Genomic DNA, 22350 nt, shown 5'->3' on the forward strand with positions numbered 1-22350 from the left:
GCTCAGTCATAAAAGCAGAGCAGGAGAAAGGTCTAGGACTGCTGTGCTTGCAGCCCTTTGTTCTGAAAACACCAGGATCCAGCTCCACTACACAATACCCTGAATGCAAACAAATCGATGCTAACGCTGGAAAATCTCAGCGTGCACGGAGGTGGCATCCTGCTTCCAGGGGTGTGCTGGCACAATCGCTGTTTCCAGAGCGGTGATTTTCCCAGCAGAGGAGCTCATGGCGTGGCAGTAATCGCACGGATCAGGAGCTGCCAAGAGCCCCCTCATACGGAGTCACTCAGGTTAAACCTGTGGGAGTAAACAGTTTATCTCTGGTTTATCGGCTCGAAGCTAAGTGTGGCTGCACACCGCACGGTGATGCACCTGGCTGTGCTCCCCCGGCTAAATGGGTCTGAAACCATTTCAGGTGACCAAACTGGGACAGACAGCAGGCTTCTACAGTGTCACTGGGGAGGGCACTGCCGACAGCACACCAGACTTGGGGTCCCTCTGCAAGCCCAGTGCACGAGTCCCTCTCCTTTCTCTCCAGTGTGCTCATCAGTCCGGCCACCACCATTAATCAGTGGGCTAGATGGAAGGATGCGATGTAAAACTTCTCAGACAATATATTTTAAGGCAGAGAACATCCCCACCTGGCCTTCAGGAAAAAGTCCTCATCAGACATGCAACAACTAACAAGGAAGCGCGCTGCATCTTCTCCAAGTAGGATAATTGCTTTGCTACGCAGGTAAACAGGCTGACATTCTCCTCGCAGGTTTCTTGCGGACTGTAGAGAAACCAAACAACTCCCTGAAGTTTTCCCTTCAGCCCAGTCTGAGGGATGGGTACGGCTGGAACGGGAGGTTTCACCACACTGTGTCGGGATGGTCCAAGTGAGGAGAAAGCTCAGGAGTGAGAGGCAGGCAAGCTGAGGATTTCTAAAGCAGCAGAGGAAATGGGGCAATTTTTTCAGTTAAAGAAAAAAAAAAAAAATATCTGTGTCCACACAAATGTTTTCCTGAAGAACCTAAAGGCAACGGAGAACCTGGGGCTAAACCAGACGCAACGCTTCGGAGACCCTCCCAGCTCGGTGGTGGCTCAGTTGGCTCCTGGCGGCTGGCACTTGGCAGTTACGTCCCCATGCAAGGCTTCGCCTAACTCCCTCCGCCGGATTTTGCCAAAAGGCAGCATCAGGCACTCACCAAACCCCAGCGAGAGCCTGGAAAGCACCAACCGCCTGCCCTCTCCTGCCAGGCTCCCTGCCCGGGCACGCAGCGAGCAGGGAGCCCTGGCAGGCGGCTCCGGCGATGACTCCACAGAAAGATGCGCTCACGTACAGGCTCCGTCGGCGATGTGTTTGCCGGAGTCCCCTGGGAGGGCTCAGGATGGATGTCTCGTGTCAAACACAGACTTATTAAACAGGCTGATCAAAGCACTGGAAAATTACACGGACCCACAGTTCTGCAGGCTATTGATCTGGGTCTGACAAGAAGCTTTCTGGCACACCGGCGCCCCGCCTTCCCCAGGAACCCGGCGCTGCCCAGCCAGCTGCGCTGAGCCTTCCCTGCAGCGGCCCAGCAGACGCCGATTCGCCTCTCGCTTGGAAAGGCATTTTTTCCTACAGCTGAACAGCTCTATGGAGACATTTAAAAAGACATTTCATGCAGACCCATCAGCATCAGCTCCCAGGGCTGAGAGATGCTCTCATTATCTCTGCCCTGCTTAGTGCCATGCCCGAGTTCACCGCCGAGCGTGCAGCATCTGAGGTGCTGCAAGACATGTCCTGGGCTAACAGCAGAAAAGCAACACACTTGGGCCAGCCAAGTCCTGCTCACCCAATACTAGCCATTTCCGAGCCGCTGGATGGATACCTAGTTTTTAAAAAAAGCCCTGCACAACCCCTCCTGAAGCCCAAAGTCAACCGCAGTCCAGTGAGGTCAGGAGCTAGCTGGAGTGGAACTGCAAGCAGAAAAGCCACAGCTTTGCTTTTGGAATGCAAGGTTATGCTGACATACAGCTGAAGAAGAAATCACAGCAGCACCTTCAAAACCTGGGGAGAAGTTCCCCCTCTCCACCGAGACTGAACCAGGGGTGAGGTCTCTGGGACCACCCTGCCCAGGCCAGAACGCCCAGCGTCTGCAGCCAGCACTGGGCAGGGCATCATCACTCCCTCCTCCAAATTTGTATTTTTGGGGACTTCCCTGCTCTTGAGCAGCCATCTCCAGCTCTTTAGAGGTGGCCTCAGCCTCCGCAGCGAGCGCCAGACTGACCGGGCTCCGACCCTCCCCTGGTGCAGCTGAGCGCCGGAGCTGCCGGACACGGTGCAAGAGCAGTGCTGGATCTGTGGCATTCGCAGCTCTGCTAAGCCATCAGCTGCCAAATTAGTTATGCTGCCAAGCAGCAACTTATCAGGGCCCACTTTTCTGTCAGCTCCACGAGATAACGAAAGGCCAGCAAGCATATAAGTCCAAAAAACCCCTCTGCGCCTTGCACCCACCCTCATGTGCCAGAGAGAAAAGTCATGCAACCAAGCCTTCAGTCATCAGCATCTGTCCTCAACGCCATAGCCTGAACCTCTCCAAAACACTACTCCTGCCAGCAAAACTACAAGCAAATGTGCAGTCTCCATAGGAAGAACTCTCCCTGTGCTCTCCCAAGGGTTCAGAAGCTTGAACACATAAACTAAGCGTACCGGGTCCATGTTAAATCCAGGGAGAGTGGTAACTTCTTTTTTAACCTTATGATTTTTGGAGCCCAGTTTCCAACTGACTGCCACCACTGCAAACGGACTCTGTGAAGAGAAAGACTCTCCCCATCCCTGCAGCAGAGACACGCAGCGCAGGGCTGCTGTGCAGCCGCGCCCAGGCAAGGTGGGAGTTTTATTTCTTGGCAAAGGACTAAAGATATTTGAGATCTCAAGAGTGCTCTGGGGCCTGGTGCAATTCAAAGCACTCAGGGGTTGAGCACGAAGGCAGTCTCAGCAAACCCCTCGGCTCACGCGGGCCCCCCGAGCCCTGCCGCCGGCTCTCCATCAGCCTCCCAGGGCAGCGTGAACGTGACAGATGCCAACTCGCGTTTGTCTGCTTCAAACCCTTCCCTTGCAGGCAAACCAGGGCAGCCGGGGGCAGCTGCCCTTTCCTGCCAGACCACTGGTTTCATCAGAAGGGGTTTGCGGTACACTGGCTACGCAGGGGATGAGGAGGGCTCGATGAGGAAGGCAGCTCTCTCCAGAGAAAAGGGCAGCTCTGCCTAGCCAGATCCAGGCTTGCAACACGCTCTGCTTGTCAGGGAAAGAGGTTATTTATAAGCTCACCTGGCTCACGGAGAGCCACAGCACGGAGGAAGGTGCACATACCATGCAAATGAGCGAGCAACAGCAGACAGACCAGAAGGTGTAGACACCAGAAGCCAGTGAAAGTGCAGCAGCAGCATTAAGAAGCCAGAAGGAACCAACGAGCCCTCCGTGCCTGGATGCCTCAGCTCCGTGTTGCAGGAGCCTATAAATAATTCCAGGCTGCAAAGCCTCGTGCTGCACAGAAAAGCAGAGAATGAGTCACACCTTGAAGTCTGTTCTGCTCTTTCGATGCCATTCAGTCGACAGCGTACAAAGGCACACAGGCCTGAAACACGCATCTGCATGTCTTTTATGTGAAGGCCCAGGAGAAAAGGAAGACCACAGCCTCTTTGCTCTCCAAAGCAGACCTCACAGCTCCCTTTCTCTCTTTATTGTGCTTATGTCTGTGGATGCTACAGCCTTACTCAGCGGCGACGGTGCTGCACGAGCCTTCTCGGAGCAACTTCTTCAAAAGCCAGTTGTCATCGCTTCTGTCATCTCCTTCCTAGGCTCCGAATTAGCAAGCTGCCCTTCAGCTATCTGTAAATCGAGGCGTGCCGCTCCCCCTCCGCACGCTGCCTCCAGCACTTGCTCAGCAGCAGCCACGTGGCCCCAGCCTGGGCGTACTGGAAAGCGCTGCTGACTCTAACTCAGCAAACATCTCTGCTGAGAGCGACAGGCACAGCAAGCAGCTCAGGCTCCACACCAGCACCGGCTGACACCCCCCTTACCTGGAAGCCAGGGCTCCTGTTGTCGGAGCAGAGCAGCAGAGAGGTTCCCCGGCAGTTTCAGTCCCAGGACGACAGGGGAGGTTCTTGCTTTGCTCTTTAAAGAAGCTTGCTCGGGCAAGGACCCTGCGAGGTCCACATCCCTGTCTCAAATCCCCCTGGCAGTGCTGAGCAGACACCCCGCAGCAGCGGAGCCCGGCTGCGCTTGCCCAGGCTCCTCGATTTGCAGGAGCGACGCTTCCCCCCCTTGCAGCTGCGCTGGGCTTTGAGCGGGGACCGCAGGGCTGGCTGGCTGTCACCTGGGGAGAGGTGGCAGCAAACAGCAAGGCACAGATAAAAACCATAAAACCAGCAGGTGGCTTTTCCAGCAGCTGGTAGTGGTCTCTCCCAAGGCCCTTTCAGCCGTACAGTCTGCAGGGGACAGCCAGCCTCCCTCCCTTAACACCGCTGCTCTGCGGAGAGGGTTTGTCAGCAGCTCTGTGCCCTGCAGAAAGGAATACATGTTGCTTCCACCATCTCAGCTCTTTGCAGAGATCACTGCCGGTCTTAGGAAGGCCCCTGGCCTCGGGGGTTCACCATTGCACAGCAGCAAGGGACAAGGAGGTGCTGGAGATCTGCTCCAGGAGCACCCCCAGGCACGCTGCCAGGTTCTGCCCCAGCGGTGCCCCCTGAGGGATTTCCCGGAGACCCCCAGGACCGTGCCGAGCAGGAAGGCCGTGGCTTTTAGGATGGCCATGGCTTATTTTAGGAAGGCTCAGGCCAAGGGAGCCCAGACAACATCACCTCCACTACATGGCAGAGCTGGGCCTGCTCAGCCACCGCCCTGCGTATCGCCGCAGATGCTGCCGTGGCAGCGAGCAGAGCCGGGGCACAGCTTCGCCGCCGCCTCCTCCGTCTGTCTTCTCGGTAGAAATGTGTGAAACGGGGTGGGCGGCCGGCAAGCACGGCAGGCTGGTAAATGGCAGGGGGAGGCACTGAGAGAGGGCAGCACCCACCCTGCCACCCAACATGCCGGGGCGCAGGCACGCACACCACACTCCCCAAAAGCCCTTTCCACGCAGGGACAGATGCTGCAGTCCAGGACGAGACATCCCGCCCTGGGAGTCAGCGGGCAGAGGGAACTCTAACCCCTGCCATCAGGAGCCCACTGTAGGAACTCTGTCCTGGAAAATTCAGGGAGCGTTCCAAAGAGGGCAATTCCGCCCATTTGACGGGTGGAGCTTCACCTCAAACGTGCAAGCGGGGGAAACACAACTGAGCAAGACACTTAGCAGAATCACTAGCCCTCAGCAAACCACCTCCACCGTTTGCCCGGCGCTGCCGGTGACCAGGCAGTGACAGCTTTTGCATCCATGCCACCCCGAGAGACAGACGGGGAGGGGGAGCCACCGTGTCTGGCAGGAGCCTGGCAGAACGGCCCGTCGCAAAGCTGACTGCCGCTATAAAGAGATTCAAACACAAAGGCACCCGGGAAAACCACTGTTGTACAAACCTACTACCAGGCCAGAGGACAGCAAGGGCCTTGCTCTTCTTCCTTAGCGGTCACTGGTGTCTCCCCAATCCAGTATCCATCTCTCAGACAGCTGCTAGTGAGGAGACAGAGGCAGACGGAGGGCAGCAGGCACCTTGTCAAAGCACGCTCTCCAGCTCTGGGTGAGTGGGTAAACACTTGACACTGCTAGGGCACAGAAATCACAGCTCACGTGCCTGATTAATGCTGTCCCTTTGTCTCCCTCAAGCCCTCCATCTGCCTCCAGCTCCATCCCACCTGCATCCCCCAGGGGATGAGAAATTTTCTTATCCATACAGCACCCAGCACAAAGGGCCCGTTCAACGCCCAGGGCTACAACCACCTCCCTCATCTGACAGCCTGAAGCGCTTGCCCTGCTATCAACAGAATAATTGGTTTCTGCCTAGGTTTGAAATCCATCAAACAACCCCCAGTCCACCAGCCAAGGTCTCCCCACTTTTGTGGACACTGATCCTGGCAGCGCTTGGTGGACGGAGCAGCTGAAGAAGCTGCTTTACCTGGGCATTAACTGTGTCCAAGGCAGACGCTTACTCTCCACTTTGAAAGAGTGAGCCAAGCTGCACAGAAGGGCCGAAAGAACAGAAACAATCTAATTTCGCCACTCTGATTGCAAAGTCTCCCCTGATGAGATCAGCAGTGATCTTATTAAAGGGGGAAATTTGGTTTTCATCTGTCAGAGGGGAGATGGGGAGCCAACGTGCCGGGCCATGAGCCCGCCGTGTGCTGGTCCAGCCCCCCGACACCTTCTCCAGCGCAGAGCGGCTGCCGAGAGCAGCCGGGGCATCGCCGGCTCGCCAGCCCCGCCGCACGTTGCCCCGTGGCAGCTCGGGCTGCTGCAAACCCTGCGGCTCCAGGGGAGCTGGTGGGCTGCCCCCGAACCCTCCCCTCGGGCTGCACAGACCTGCGGAGCTCTGCACGGGGCAGGCTGCTGAGACCTGGCCTCAAACTCGTGCCACGTGCCACTGGGAACAAGGCTGCTCTCTCCTGCTCCACGGTACCTCTGAGGTGTGACTGCTCCTCCTCTGCTGCGCCACAGTCCTGGCCTGGAGTGCCCCCACCACCACCACCCCCCGCACCCAGCGCAGACAAAAGCCAACTGCTCTCCAGGGAGGTTTTTGCAAAACAACTTTGCCAAGTTTTTGATGGATCCATTCTGACACACTTCCCCATTTACAAAACTGTCACACCGGTAGGAAGGGGAAAAAAAAAAATAAAAAATAAAATAAGTGAAAAAAGCAGGTTAAATGAAAAGCACAGCTGCCAGAAAACAAGCCTGAAACCAGCACAATGGCAGAGCAGATCTTCCACAAACTCCATTTAAAATTCCTTCACAGCCTCCAGCCTCAGGCAGACCAAAGACTCCTTTCCCTAAATTCCTATTCTGTAATAGCAAAGAAATATTTGGACTTGACAGACTTTCTGTTGAATCAATTCTTAAGGGAATTAAAAATAAAATATTATTTTTAGTATTTCTTAAATGACTGTATACACTGCCAATATCCCTCCCTCTTTTGACACATCTGAGCCTATTTTAAGCACAAAGTAGAGGCTTCAGGGACTCAGACTGCTGCCAGAACAACTCATCCTCTGGCCTTAACCACCCCCAGCCCCAGTGCAACCCCCCAGAGCCGGAGCGTGGCCCCGGGGAGCGCACGTACCGCAGCCCCAGCGCCGGGCAGGGAAAGCCCCAGATGTGCTCCAGCCCCCAGTTCATGTCCACATCCCGCCACCAGAGACTCACCACAGAAGGAGATGATGTGGCTGCTGTCCTCATGCACGAACTTCCTCGTCACCGCCTCCTCCATGATCTGCTTCACCTGTCGAACAGAGGCCTGGTTAGAGAAAACACTGAATTTCAGCCATGGACCAGAGCGGGGAGACCTGCGGTGGAGTGGGTGCAGGATGCTTGCTTCGTGTCTGTAGGGGAACCTCCTCTGCTCTCTGACTTTCCTCATTGCTCTAACGGCACACGAGGTCTCATGGAGAATCGATGCATCTTTGCCTGCTGAGCATCACCGGCTATTTCAAAAAGTCAGGTATAAAAAAAAAAAGGGTCGTTCTGTTTTTGAGAAACTTGGAAGCGAGAAAACTATGAGCAGAGAATTAACTGCAGGAACCAAGCATCATTTAGATAAAAGACATCTTAATAAGGGTAACCAAGTCTCATATTCAGTGCTTTTACAGTATTGTTATGTTCTCTCATTTTATGAGGATTTGACAAATTCCATGTGAAACAGCTGTCCCAAATGTCAATGCTGAATTCAATGATCACCTGGCACCAAATGTGACCAAGAATGCTATTTGCATAGCAATGCAATCAGCTCTGCCCTCCCAAATGACCGAGCCTCCACTGCTCATGACACATTACTGGCACTCATTTCAGTGCAATTAATCAAAAGGAAGCTGTCACCTAGGTTGCACATCAGGGGCACAATGAGGGGAAGAAAATAAATAGGAACCCACATGAATTAGGAGCATAATTTTTGCAGGTGCAAGGTGGGAGGTCAGACCTGCCAGGTAAGCAGGCTGCAGAGGACAGCGTGGGTAGTTTGGAGCTAAAAAACTGGACTAGACCAAGCTTCGTTCCAACCCTACATAGCAACTGCAGGTTACAAACTTGAGTCGCTATCAGAGAGGATTTTTTTAAGTGCCTTGATGTCTTTATTTCCAGTGCTCAGCTTCCAACACGGGTTGCCAGCAGACCGTCCCCCTCCTTGCTGAAGGTCTCCTGTGGAAGCATGTTGTCCTCCCTCCGTGTCTCCCACCACTCCTGGCGGGCACCGTGCTGCTGTGCTGAACTTGAATTCAGTTATTCTCTACAAGGATGCTGATGGGAGCATCTGAACACGTGCTGCTGCTAAACAGTAATGGTTCTCAGCACCTCAAGGAACCTCGCACTCCCAACGGAGATGACTTCTCCCATGGGTTAGGGGAGTATTTCTGGGACTGCTCTGACTTTCAGGGTGGGATTCCACATGAAATACCCTTAAAGCTGGATGATGTGTGGGAATATGGTCCTGAGGTCAGGGCAGAGCAGAGCAGGGAACGCAGAGCAGCTCTGAGAGCCTCCTCAGCCCTCCTGCAACATCATCTCCATTGGCCCCCAAACCTCTGTAGGACGCAGGAGCTGCACATGAAAGATGTGGAGTTTAGTGCTCGGCCAGGTTTGAGCTTTGCTCAGAAAGTGATGGAGAAGTAGGTGTTATTAATGGAGGAGGCAGCCCCAGACTGACTGCCCTGTGAACCACCCTGGCTCTGCCAGCCACCATCCTCCACCACAGCCTCTCTGGTGAAATCCTGCCAGTTCAGACCAGCAGACCAACGGATCTGCCATCCCTCTGTCTGTCCCCCCCCAGCGCCCCGCAGCCCGGGTGTGAACATCGCAGCCCCTCCAGGCAGACCCCAGCCGCCCTGCTCCTGAGCTGCCGTGCCTCTTACAGCCAGCCTGCCCTGCTCAGCGGTGACTTCTGTCCCCAGCCCTCGCCCTCCCTACTCCTCCTGAAATCACCAAAAGTCCAGCTGCATGCTTGGTCCTTAAACATTCAGTTCCTAACTGTTTTTCGTTTCAAACACAGAGCTGTCAGCGTGCCCGGATCTCATCTCCTAGTGCCTCTATAACATCTTGCTTTTCACTCTTGGGTTTCAGAAAACGCAGGGGAAAGGGTTCACAGTGCAGAGATGTGGGCGTAAGAGAGGCTCTGCTTATCAAGATGTTCTCTCTGAAAGCACAGGGAGGAGGTAAAAACAGCAGGTCAAGACTTGGCCAAGCAAACCCTGCATGTATGAGAGGTCTTTAACGGCATCATTTAGGGAATTAAACTCCTCTGCAAGATATAATCAAGGTCAGATATGCACAGCTGACAGCTCAATAAAGGAAATCCTTTTATGAATATGGATTAAGAAAAAAGTCCTATCTAAAGCCAAAAGCGTATCTCTGCATGTCAAAGCAATCAGGTCAGCTCCCAGCGCCGCTCCGCTCTGCCATGCGGGGTGACTAACACGGCCTGCTCCTGAACCCGAGGGGAGCGGGGCTCGCCCAGCGAATTCACCTGCACCCCGGCAGCTCAGCTGAGCTGACAGCGAGTCAGGCACCCGCAGCTGGGAACGTGCCGGCGGCGCGGACCTCGGGAGCAGGGGTGGCTCAGAGCACTGGGAACCCCACCTGGGCACAGCACGGCACGGCTCCTGCAGCTCCCGCATCGCGACTCCGCGCTTGGGGCAGCGACTCCAGCTGCAGGAACACCCTGGGTGTGGAGGGCTCCGCTTCCAGGGACCACCCCACACCCCCTCCCCAAAAAAAAAAAACGCTCCCTCTTCCTCGGTGCTTCCTTGTGGCAGCTGCCCCTTATCAGGGCACCTTCCAGCAAGGCCAGGCCAGGTGAGGTTAGCAAGCCTTTCGTTTCATCACCACGTGCACACGCTGAGCACCACGGAAGGGGGCACCTGCAGTCCCCACTCAGGCTTCGCGGCTCCAGCGGTGTTTTATTTTAAACTCCAACAACAGAAGGAATACCGTGAAACCGAAACGGGGACGGAGCAAGTCCCAGTGACAGGAAAGGAGTCGTTCTCTTCCATTTGCTGCTTTACAGCGAGACATTGGCTGCAGCGGTGGATTAGAGATGGGAAGCAGCACACACCTCTTGCCCACCCAGGCACACACCAAAACAGAGTTCCTCCTCTTCCTCCACCTGCCGTTACAAGTGTCCAATGAAGACATGCCAATCCCTCCTCCTAAAACCCCAATCGGCCCGAGATCCATCACCCATCAGTCGCTCGTCGCAGCCCTGGCAGAGAGGTCTGGCGATGCACACCTCGGGGCCTGCGGGGATTCCCCAAAATTGGGCTCTCCGGGCAGTTTGAGCTCACAGCCTGGCCGGGCTGAGCTGCCCCTCTCAGCGGGTCACGGGCACTTCCCTCACATTCCCAACTAATTCACAAAAAAATGATGAACACAGGTATAAAGTTTGCCCTCACGTCAACGCTGATGTTGTCTGCATTCTAAATCTCCCAAAATACTCTTGCGAATCAATGCACATAGTTACCAGCTTCTGATTAAATTAGGAATATATTCAGATTTAAGCAGTCTGTTCAAATATTTGTCAGGCGCCTTTTGCACAAGCTGTGGTGTCACTGCTGTGACGCAAGGCCCGCAGTCACACCCACCGCAGGACTGCTTTCTGCGGGGCAGGGGCCATCTGGTTATTCCGCGCCTGCGGAGCAACCGGCACAGCGGGACCCCGGCTCCGACCCGGCACCTTGGTGCCAACACTGCACAAACCACCTGTGTTCTCAAGGCACAGACACACAAAAAAAAAAAAAAAAAAAAAACAAAAACAACCAAGCAAACAAACAAAAAAAAAACCCAAACCAAACAAAAAAATCCTCCAAGAGACACAGTGTAGCGGAAAATTATTCATTAAAAGAATAAAAAAAAAAAAAAAAAAAAAAGCAGCATTGTATTGACCAAGGTTATCACACTAAATAAAATGAAACAAAGATATCTAAAGAAATAGAAGTGGAAAGCGCATTGCAACAAGGGCACTCGCCTGCCGTGAAGGGCTAGGGCAGGGGAGCAGCTCTACAACAAATACAAAGCCCCAGCAGGTAGGGGCCAGACAGACAGATACGCTCTCGTAACAGAACACAAGCGTTATACCGAGAAATTCTCAAACAAACCGATCTTACATTTGCCCGTAAATGGACGCGGCTGGCATCTCTAGGACAGCTCCAACCCAGAGAACCCCAAAACCCTTGGCAGGTCCCCTGTGCTGTTGCCTGCAGACCCCAAAGGCCTCTCCCCCCCCCGCAGCAGCACCCGCTGCCATCTGCCACGGGGGTCCCGGAGCCCCCCCCCCCCCCCCCCGACAGCGAGGGGGGTTTGTGCCACCGCGGGGCTGGGGGACGCCAGCTAACCCCGCGCTTGGCTCGCTGCGCTCGGAAGGCTTGAACAGCCCCGAAACACGCTGCATTCCGGCATTTTAATGCTAATTCTCACATTGTAGCCAGAACAATCTCAACAAATGAAGCTGCCCACTCTCTATCTAAAGCCAGTCTAAGGAAAATGAGATGTTTGCTCTTCTTTTATCAGAAAGGAAATTAAAACGGCAACTAATAACTTAGCTGTAGGTAAACTCAAGAGGAATATCATAAACTATTCCACAACAAGAAAAACACTCCTGGCTCCAGCTGTGAGCACAGCACAAGCCACCCCCTGCTCTGGGAGAGCAGGGTCACAGGGACACCCCACAACAAGATGTCTGCAGAAACTCAACAGCTTTAACTGCAGTTCCAAAAATACAACAGAAGGCAGGCTAGCTGGTCTCGACATTACCGTCTGAATCACTGACTCGTGAACAAGTGAGCTAGTCTTTCTTTGCTTCAGGTACGTGTCTGAATTACAAGGAAAACAATTTTTTTTTCCTCCTTGCTCCACCTCCAAAGCCAGATCCAAGAGCCACAGGTGTTGAGAAGAGTCCTTGGGTAACGGCACTCATCAGGGGCACCAGGAACCCCAGTACACCCAGTTCAGAGCAGGGATTTGAGCTTGCACCCCCATACCTGATCCCCAAGTCAGCCTCTCCCTTGGTTCCCCTTGGCCTGGCCAGCTCCATCACAGCCAAAACACTGCTATTAAAATTTGGTTTGACTATCCGCTTTTGTTTCCCCCTTGAAAAATGAAAACAGAACCTTACCTATGCAACAATCCCCAGAGCCCAATGAGGGATGCAGGCTTAGATCTCTCTGCTACAAAATTCCTAGGGTTTCACTTCATCTCAAAGTCCAGTTTTCCCATAGCAGAGCTTCGTAACCGTCCCCAGTCCCAGCTGTCATTTACAGTGGTGGAGCAAGCCAAATACTACAGCAGTTACAACCACCATGGAGGTGCAGAGATCAGGAGCAAACCAGTAACTCTAGGTTTAATTAGTCTAAGGCAATATTGACTCATAACTCTCTTTTACCTGGCTGGATTTTTCCAGGCAAGTCACCATACCACCTATACGCCAGATTATTTAGTGATGCTTACAGTCACAATTTTCCCTGCCACGCTTCTTGCAAAGCCCTTTGCTGGTTATTAAGGCATTTGTATTGAAGCACAGCTTCTCCCATATACTTGGCCATGCTCATAACTGGAATTGTTTACAGCAAGCTAGATGCAAACAGAGGCCCCAGCTTGACCCTTTTCCCAGCCCTCTTTCAACGTTTTAAACTGGCAGAGGGCAGATTTAGGTGAGATCTAAGGCAGAAATCCTTCCCTGTGCGGGGGGTGAGGCGCTGGCCCAGGGTGCCCAGAGCAGCTGTGGCTGCCCCCTCCCTGGGAGGGTTCAAGGCCAGGTTGGACGGGGCTGGGAGCACCCTGGGCTGGGGGAAGGGGGCCCTGCCTGGGGCAGGGGGTGGCACTGGGGGGGCTTTAAGGTCCCTTCCAACCCAAACCATCCAGTGATGCTGTGATTCACGTAACCTGCATCCTGGAAACAAAAGATTTACAGTAAAAAAATACAGTGGAAATTAAGATGTCTTCTGCTACCTCTGAACATCCACCTCTGCGTGGGATGTGAAGGGTTTGGGTGGGATGAGATGATGGAACACCAGAGCCAGGAAGCTGCACTGCCTGTATCCTCTCAGAACCCGCCTTGCCTGGGAAGGCAACCAAGCACTGACTTCCATGGTGCCAGACAAAACTAGTCCGCTCACCAGAAGCACTGCAATAGCTCTGAAAAACCCCAGCAGATACAGGAGGAGCCTTGGAAATCCCTCCTTTAACAGACCGCAGGAAGATGACTCCTATCCCACGTAAATATGCAGAAGGAGCATCCCCATAAGCATCCAGCACAAACAAGCGCTGTGTTCAGGATCTACAATTGCCGCTTGGCATTCAAGCCTCTTCACTAAATCTCTGTGTACTTCTTTTCCATGAACTTGTTTAATCTGCTCTTCTATATGTTAAAAAAAAAACAAACAAACAAACAAACAAAAAAAAAACACAGAAAAAAAAAAAAAAAACAACAAAACCCACACAAAACTAAACAAACAAACAAAAAAAAACCAAACAACAATCCCCACACACACGCATTGATGATACAGGCTTTAAACTTGTTTTGCTTTTGTATGTTCACTTTTCAAATTCTTTTATGAGCTGGTGTTTTCTCATTTTCATTGCAGTCCTTAAGTGCTGCTTTGATTACGTATTTGGAAGTTAATTCCAGCACTTAAAAATCCCATTTTACATGTCAGTTTTGGTGCAGCAAGTCCGTGTGGGCACTCCTTGATGTAATCTGAGCTTTTCTTTAATGGCTTCTTTGAATCAAGGTCTCTTTCCAGGAACAAGCTCTGGTTAAGCTCCACAGGAAAGCGTTTCCCATACACCGTGCAAGACTTACCCATGTTGCGCTGTAGTATGATCACTTCTCAGGTATTACAAAATGCTAAAGGATCACTTAGTGAGGCAGGTGCAGTATTAAGACAGCCCCAGGCGTGTTTGCATTTGCAAGGACAAACACGATTCCCTTGCAGCATGGCTCCAGCAGTCCCACCAGGTCACCCAGCTAGTGCCTCCTGGCACAAACCCGATACCGGCTTTTATCTCCAGCTCTTGGGTTGGCTTGTACCAAAGATGGTTCCATGTCCATGGCACAGCAAGCGCCAAACCTCTGCTGAGCTCTAGGACACAGAGCCACGACCCCACAGAAGTCTCTGTGGGGCACAGCGCGCTGGGGACGGTGGAGAAAACACCCAGTACCACCTGCACTGCAGCTAAAAGCCACTTTTTCAGCTCAAGCAAAACTTCTCAATCAGATACCTCTTACCAACCAGATTTATCTTCTCATTTGAAAATTAAATGTCTGCCTATTCCCTGTCTTGCTGCTACAACATCCTTTTTCAGCAGACTTGCTTATGAAATTCACATTATCAAACTCAGTGTTGCAAGAGTTTCTTATCTTTCCAGCGACAAACACCCTGATTATTCCAAAAAGCAGGTGCCAGACAGACTTCTCCAGCAGCATCACAAGTGGCAGCCAAGCTCTACCACGTATCTAAGAGTTAACGAGCTGACCACTAAATAATTCCCATTAATTGTGCTCCAGTCGGTTAAAAGACTGCCAGTTGCAGAGTGCATGCACTATTTATACCCAGAGGCTTCCAGGACTCTGGCCAGCCCCCTCGATGGGCCGGCACATGGCCCCCTTGCACGGCGGGAGGGCAGCACGATGACAGCTCCGATGGCACCGCGCACTTCACCCGCACGCGCCCCCAAAGGCGCTTGGCAGCTCCATGTTCTTGCTGCCACGGAAACATTGATTGCAGTCCTACCAACCGAGGGCTTCGGCTTTTCTAAAAGTCTTATTTAATTATTTATCACCGCTTACTGAATAAAACATAGCACCTTCTGCAGCTGGGGCAGCCTCCACGTGACACACGTGGGATTTCCAGGCCAGCTAGCAGACCTTCCCCAGGAACCACGTGTGCTCACGGCTGGAAACTCGGCCGAGTCACCTTGAGGGGCAAGGAGGAAGAAGGTGTTAATGCACATAAACTCTGAATATCTGGGCAGTTTGTTGGGGAGGAGACCAAAAAGACATTAAATGGAAGGTTCCATAATGCAACATCATACCCTGGGGGGCACGGGAATGATCCCAGTGATGTGTATTTGCTGACAGTACTTTGTGCCAGACTTTCTTCACAGGGAAGCAACTTTTGGCCCAAAATCCATACCTACAACACTAATTTAAGATCACTTCAGATCATGTTATAGCTGGTTCTATTCCTGCTGTGCTTGTCAAACGCAAGTTTCCATGCCATCTGTTGGCACTGCTGGTACCGCTAGCTGTGAGATGCTCAATAAAGACACTGCAACATTTCAGGGAAAACTTTAGTCATTTCTCTGTTTTCAACGCCTGATCTCAAAGCTTTGCCCTGTTTTGTTCTGCACCCATCACACCACAAAGCTTCTACTTTCCGAGGTGCTAAATGTTACGCTGACGAGCGTTTTGGATTCAATTAGCAAACACGGCAAAGACTGACACTGTTTGCGCTGAAACCAAGTGCAACTTCCAGCCCCAAATTGCTTTGAAGCCCTGAATCTGTGCAAAAACAGGTATTTCCATGGCAACGGCCAGGACGCCACAAGGAGAAGAGGATGACATTTTGGCAGCAGAGAGGAGAGACTTGGGTGGGGAGGAAGGAGGCTCCTCTGCCATACAGATCTCATCTCCCTTAATGCCGAGAAGGAAGATGAAGAAAGGAGGAAAACAGCACAAAACCTGTTCTGGGTATGAAAGATCAAGCCAGGGGTTTCTGGAGTATGAGAGCACTTCTGCACACCACTGCTTTTATCTTCAAAAGGAGAGAAAATGGTCCCCAGCGATTAGTAATACTCTTTTCAGAAGAGATCGATTCAGGCAATCGAGAAATGCTGCATTAAAGCCATCTGTTTACTTTTGATATAGGAACATCTGAAAAAGGCTGACCTGGGTGCTTGAGAAGCATCAGAAGGTCCCTCTGCAAATAGCAGCTTTCATTACAAACCTGCAGCTTATCATCCTCATCTTCATATTGCCTGAACAGTTTTGACAGCTACACAAAGGCCATTTTTTTTTTTTTAAATTGGCCTCGAGAACATTTAAAGCTATCAACATTAATTTTTCAAGTCCTAATAACATTAAATTAATTTACAATTTTCTACCAATCCAGAATGAAATAGCTGGCATTGATGCTGGCAAGCTGATATTTTGGAACTACGGGCATACATACACGCTCCAGAAAAACAAACCCAAGCTGCAAAAATATTGCTCTTACCAGTCACTCTTGTTACTTAGCCACAAACGAGACAATATGGCTGCGTAGCGGGGGCACATCATTTAAAGGGTGGGAGGAAGAGAGACTGACTGTTGTCCCTATGATACTCACGATGGAATTAGTCAACAGCTACATAGTGACAACCGTTCGAGCTATTAAAAAATAAACAATATCTCCGACAGAAGACTGGGACATCAGCAAGGGAGCAGGCTGTGGTCAATCAACAACAGTTATTTTAAAAAATTCTAAGAAGAGGCAGCAAAATGTTCAATACAGGCATGGCAGTTATTGACAAGTAAAAGACTTGAAGCTACTTGCTGAGCGGCAAGCTAAATATAAACTAAGTTTCTGCAGAAGAATAAACAAGGCAACTGTTTATTTTCATATTCCATTCAGCTTTTCACACAACTAATTTTCCAGGCATAGTGTTGTACAGCCTATATTTTATGGGCAACACCTGCTTCCCCACCTATTCTTGTATGCAATGCAATTACCTGGAGGTAGTCAAAAAAATACCACAGGATTTTCCTCTATTAAAAATTAAACTTGCAAAAGAAGGGGAAGAGCATGGGTTGCAAGAAGAATATTTTTAGTTGAAAGCCCAACACCCCTTTAAACCTGGCTATTTCAGGCTCTGGGTTTTCAAAGAAGCTTCATTCCATCTGATAAAAGCTTTAAACAAATCAAAGATTTGGTTATGCTTCTTATCCTGCAAAACAGGAAACAGGATTCCTCAAAGTCATACTTCCACTCCTTCCCTTGCAGTCTGCTGACAAATAGTCAATTCTGCAGCTTTCGGTATTAGTTTGATTTATTATGACCATATGGGGGAAGAAAAAAAAAAAAAAGGAAAAAGACAGTGATAGCACAACTCATTTCAACCTGTAAATCTACTGCAGAGCAGGACTTCTTAAAAATAAAAATGCATTAACCATGGCAACAACCAAATATCAAAGTCCATTTGCTCATTGCAGCGCTTTGGGTAATTCTGATTTACTGTTTATCTATCTTCTCTAATCAAACAATCAAACCTTGTCTCCACAATATTCTTTTCTTTAGGTTGACAGATGTGGCGTGGCTTCCCGAGTATGATCCATGGCTGTCCCAGTCTCAGTGGAGTTCACCCGCACTTGAGAACCTCAGCAGATCACACAGAGGCATGGCTGAAGCGAAACCAGACATGGTCTAATGAAATGAGAATACACAGTTTCGTGACAGGTAAAAATTCCAGGAGGGGGGAAAAAAAAAAAAAAAAAAAAAAAAAAGAACAGAGATTTCTGCAGCTAGCCCTTTCTACTCCTCCTCGGAATCTGCACAAGCTCCTGACTTAACCTGAAGTCAGTCTAAGAGAGGAAGAAAAAACAAAAGCATGAGCAAGACGGGTCCAGTGAGCAGGGAACAACAGGCAAAAGAATGTCCCACCAGCTCCCAATTTCAGGGATGCTGCTAAATACTTAACTACACAACCTGTGGGATCATGCTTCCCAGGTTTTTTTAAATCCTGACAGAGCAAAGCCCAGGTGGAGAGAGTGCAGAGCGCGGGCCTGACATAGAATTCCCGCTGCAGAGAGCCCCACCTCGCTGGACCACGGCCCCTGCCAGTCCCAGTGCCTCCAGCAGGCACCGAGCTGGGAGAAACCTGAAGGAAAATGCAACCACCCTGTGCAGGTGCAGAACCCGCATTGACGTCCCGAGGCAGAGCCCTGAGCGAGGGGACCACCAGGGAAAAAAAAAAAAAAAAAAAAAAAATCTCTGGTCTGCCTCATCACTGCCCTTGCTAAAGGGCTGCTGGAGAGATACCAGAGTCAAACACCCACGTCACGGCACCGTGACGCGTTGGCTGGTGGCATTTCACCAGGGCAGAAGGGCTTTCCCCATACACCACCCCTCTCCACCAGTCTTCACCTGCACTCACCCAAGACTCGTACCGTACGTTTTACCAAAAGCCAGCGGAAGGGCATGTCAAAACCCTCAGCTCTCCACCCCTAGGCACAAGCTGCACTTTCTTCAAGCGGAGGAGGAAGAGCAAAGGGAGAGCAGCCCGGTACTGAACGCCAGCGGGGGAGATGCTCATGTGCAGCGACAGCTTGCCGAGGCCGCAGCGGGCTCCGGAAGGAAGCTCCTGTCCGCTGGCCGAGCGGTGCCACCGGCACGACGGGCGGTCCTCACCTCCCATCCTGCAGCAGCAGCCGACGCACAGCCTGCTGTTTTGTCTCTCTCCACTCAGGAGGAGTCGCAAGACAGACAGTAATAATGAGATGTCAGCTTGCTCCCCGCTGCTAAATAAATGTCATACCCTTTTTCTGGTTTAATAGCTGTTCCCAAGGCAACAAGTAGTATTCCTTACCACCACACCCGGGAGAGGATTAAAGGTGGGAAGTGGTCTGGATGAACAGCCAAAGGCACTGTGCTGTCACCTTCCCCAGACCTGCCACCCACCGCTCTTGTTCACCCTACCCCAAGCGGTGTCTCCAGCAGGGCCGTTCCCCTTTCCGGAGCCCGTAAGCTGGATAGCAAGACGCCTGTACGACCAGAAACAAAACGTCACACATCACACCCTCCAAAATCCCAGGGGAGGTGACCTGCAAGGACAGACCACAGGCAGGAGATGACCAACAGCTCCCAGCGAGCGACCCAGCGCTCCACCACAGGGCACAGCAGGTCCAGGCTCCCCGGCCGCGGGTCCCACGACGTTCAGCCACTTGAGACTCGGCGCTCCACGCCAGCCCACGCAACCCACCTCCACGCACAAACTACGTGGCAGAGCCCTGGGACTCTCAGCCGCCTCTCTAGATCCACCGTCTGCTCACCGCGTGAACGCCACACGCATTCCAAACGCTAAGCTCTGCACAGAGCGGAGGCAGCTCAGTAGAAAGCACATACAAACTAACAGAGAGTTAAAGACGCCCGAGAAGAGAGACCAGAGCAAGAAGATGTAAAACGCCATCGCTTTGCCCTGGACCCACATGTGCACGTTCCCCGTTTTCTCAGCCGGCTGCCTCCCTCCCTGCCAAAGAGCACTTTGCTGCAACGAGGGGCTCGCCCCATCCCAGCTCCCGAAGTAAGCAACACCGGGGAGTACCCCCTCTCTTCCTTTCCCCCCCTCCCCCCCATGCTGAAAAAGCCACAACTTGTGAGAGCGGTTCTGCCGCCAGCGAACGGCAATTTTCCACAGATCCAGGACATCGGGGGTGCCAAAATTCACCGGTGCTGCAGAGGGATGCTCCCCCGCCTACCCGGGCACCGGGCTGGGCTCACGCTGCGACCCGGAGCCTTGCTCAGATCTTTGCGGGGGGCGGGGAGGGTAGTTTTTTTGGAAGGTGAAGGCGGGGGGGGGGGGGGGGGGGACGCGAATGTTTAATTCGCTGCAGCAGCACCGTCGCGATCCAGCGGGACGCTGCGGACAGGGCGAGCCCGGGGCTCCCCGCCGCTCGACGCCCATCACCGCGGAGCCGGGGCTCCCCGAACCGTGACCGGGGGGACGGGGACCCGGGGAGGGGTGGGGGGGTGTGGGGTGTGCTGCTCCCGCGCTCCCGCACCCACCTCCTTCTTGACGGTGCGCAGCAGCCGCTGCCGGGTCTCCGCCTCTGTGTGGGGAAGAAAAAGGGGGGGGGGGGAGAGGCCCGTTAGCGCGGCCCCAGCCCCCCCACCCGCCCTCCCCTCCGCTCCCCTCCGCTCCCCACCCGCCGGGGCCGCCGCCATGGCCGCGCTCCCCCGCTCCGCAGCGCCGGCAGAGTGACGGCGGGGGCCGCTCCGCCGAGGGCCGGGCCGGGCCGGGCCGGGGAGGAGCCGGAGCCGCCGCCGCCAATCCCCGATCGCCGCCGGGCTACCGGCAACCCCGGCAACGGGCGGCCCACGGGGGGCGAGCGCCGCCGGGCCGCGGCCCTTAAGGCGGGGGGGGACACACCGCACACGCTCCCCCCCCCCCCCCCCCCCCCGCCCCTTCCCACAACCCCGGCCCTCAGAGGCGGCCACCCCACAGCCTCCCCCCCCCCCCCCAAAAAAAAAAAAAAAAAAAGGCACCCCAACGCAGCGCCAGCAACCCCCCCCCCCCCACCTCCCCCCCAGATCTGCTGCTCCTGGGTGGGTGACACGGGGCGCGGGGTGCAGCCCGGCTTTGGGGGTGTCCTCAGCATCGTGCGGGAGCTGGGGGGAGATGCGCCCAGGTGCGAAGCGACAACGTCGCCGCAGCCCCGTGCCATCATCCCGGGGGATTCTTCCACCCCGGGAAGGCGACGAGAAGCCGAGACCCTATTCACGGGAGGCCCGAGATGCTTCCCACCAAAACCACAGCGCCGTCAGAGAAAGCCCTGCCTAGCAGCTCCCATTAACGTGTCTTCTGTTTTCCTCTTCCCTCGCTCGCCGTTCCAGGACATTTCCATAGAAACAGGATCCCGGCTCCTTCGCAGTCCAGTTTCCAATAACTACAAACTGCATTACGGGCGAGAGCAGCGGCGCCGGGCCACGCTGCACGCCAGCGCGGCCCCGGCTCGCCCACGCTGCGGAAGGGACTCGGTCCCTGCTCTCCGTGCCGGGAAGTTTCCATCCTGTTAAAAATTCCCAGCCCCGCAGCCCCGGGCACTGCTGCTCCGCTCACCCCGGGGAGCTGGGCTGCGTCGGAGCGGCTGCCTTTCACCCTAAAGACAGCAGGAACCATCCATCCCCTCTGCCACCCGGGATGGCCATTCGCCTGCCAGAAGAGCAGGAAAAAGCTCTGGACTCAGGATTAATCAGAATTTAGCCCCTTCTGTACTTTACCACCGGCACAGGGGCCCGGAGAATCCCCGTGCCATATCCATTGTAAAGAAAACCGATTTCCTTGTCTGCTATTTGCTTTTCACTGTTTATCTGCTTGCTAAATGCCCTGTTAACGGGGGCGGTAGCGGTGCAAATGTTACTGAGTCGCAGCAACAGGGCCGGGCTTGCTTGGCTGTAGGTGATTGCTGAGCCGGATGGATCCCAGACAGATCCTGGGATCTGTGGGAGTCTACCCTGGGCAGCTCTGGGTGCTGCTGGCGGGGGTCACAACTTCCCGTCTGCAGTCGCTGAGCGTTGACAGACCGTCAGAATTCCGAGCTCAGGTTGCCCCCCCCCCCCCCCCCCCACGAATGACACAGGACTCGGTGTGCCACGCTTGGTTTGTCCAAACAGCCGTGGCTCTGCTCCCCGCGACCACCGGTGACGGGCCCCCCGAGGCAGCAAGCCCCGTTGCCCAGTCTCACCGTTGCATCTCTTCTGCCCAGCAGCCTGCGCCGGGGCTCTGTCCCAGTTTTGAGGATGGGGTCCCCCTCCTTCGAAAGGGGTGCGGGAGGAGAAGGACCAAGCCAAGAGGCAGGAGACTCGGGCTGTGCTCACAGTCAGCCCGCACAGCTCGTACCAAGCTCTGCTGCTCTGCAACCCCGCCTGTCGTTTATTAATGACCGCGGGTCCCACGGTCTTGAACGGGTAATTAAGACAGGCTAATAAACAATCATAATGAAGGCATCACGGCCTCATAAAACACCATGTTGGAGCGCCATCGAGTATCAAGAGTGAATCGAATCACCAAGGGCAGAGAGCCCTCTCGCTCCCTGACCCCCAGCTGTGGCTGGGATGGGGTAGAGCCGTGCCTCTGCATGCCTGTGGATGCTGAACTGGGAAAAGTGCCACGTTCCCGAGGAGCCAGGGCACAGCACGGACATGTCACGCACGGCACCTTGCACATCTCTGGTGTCTGTGAAGCTTCTGACTTAAACCGACAGCATCTGCCAGCCAGGAGAGCCTGGGCTGCCTGGCAAAGCTTTGAACTCGGCCTCGGACAGGCAGGCGAGTTTCTCCTGCTTGTTTCTCACTTTTGCTATTGTGAAAATGATGTTGGAGACGTTGACCTGCCTCTTGACTGGCAGGGGACACCGGGAAGTGTTCAGTTTAGCAACTCAGTCAGGAAAACTACTCTGTCCAAGCTGAGCCAAAACAACTCTTTCAGGATTTTTCCC

General features: G+C 53.5%; 1 protein-coding gene across 5 annotated transcripts in view; it reads right to left on the reverse strand.

The window, feature by feature from the left end:
• SGSM1 (small G protein signaling modulator 1) overlaps nucleotides 1-20805 on the reverse strand; it is a 43427-nt gene extending 22622 nt beyond the window's left edge. The window contains exons 1-3 of one of the 5 annotated variants that reach the window (XM_042805283.1): nucleotides 20658-20805; nucleotides 19919-19962; nucleotides 7323-7398 (exon numbers count right to left, since the gene is read on the reverse strand). In XM_042805283.1, coding sequence (XP_042661217.1) covers nucleotides 7323-7386 — 64 coding nt within the window. In that variant the 5' untranslated portion in view covers nucleotides 7387-7398; nucleotides 19919-19962; nucleotides 20658-20805. Of the gene's footprint in view, nucleotides 1-7322; nucleotides 7414-19918; nucleotides 19963-20058; nucleotides 20233-20657 lie in introns of those variants that run through there. The other 4 variants (XM_042805284.1, XM_042805280.1, XM_042805279.1 and 1 more) reach the window with 4 other exon arrangements.
• Nucleotides 20806-22350: the final 1545 nt, after the last annotated feature.

The sequence above is a fragment of the Tyto alba genome, unplaced genomic scaffold (genome assembly GCF_018691265.1).
Source record: "Tyto alba isolate M040663 unplaced genomic scaffold, T.alba_DEE_v4.0 Super-Scaffold_44, whole genome shotgun sequence".
Lineage (NCBI taxonomy): Eukaryota > Metazoa > Chordata > Aves > Strigiformes > Tytonidae > Tyto > Tyto alba.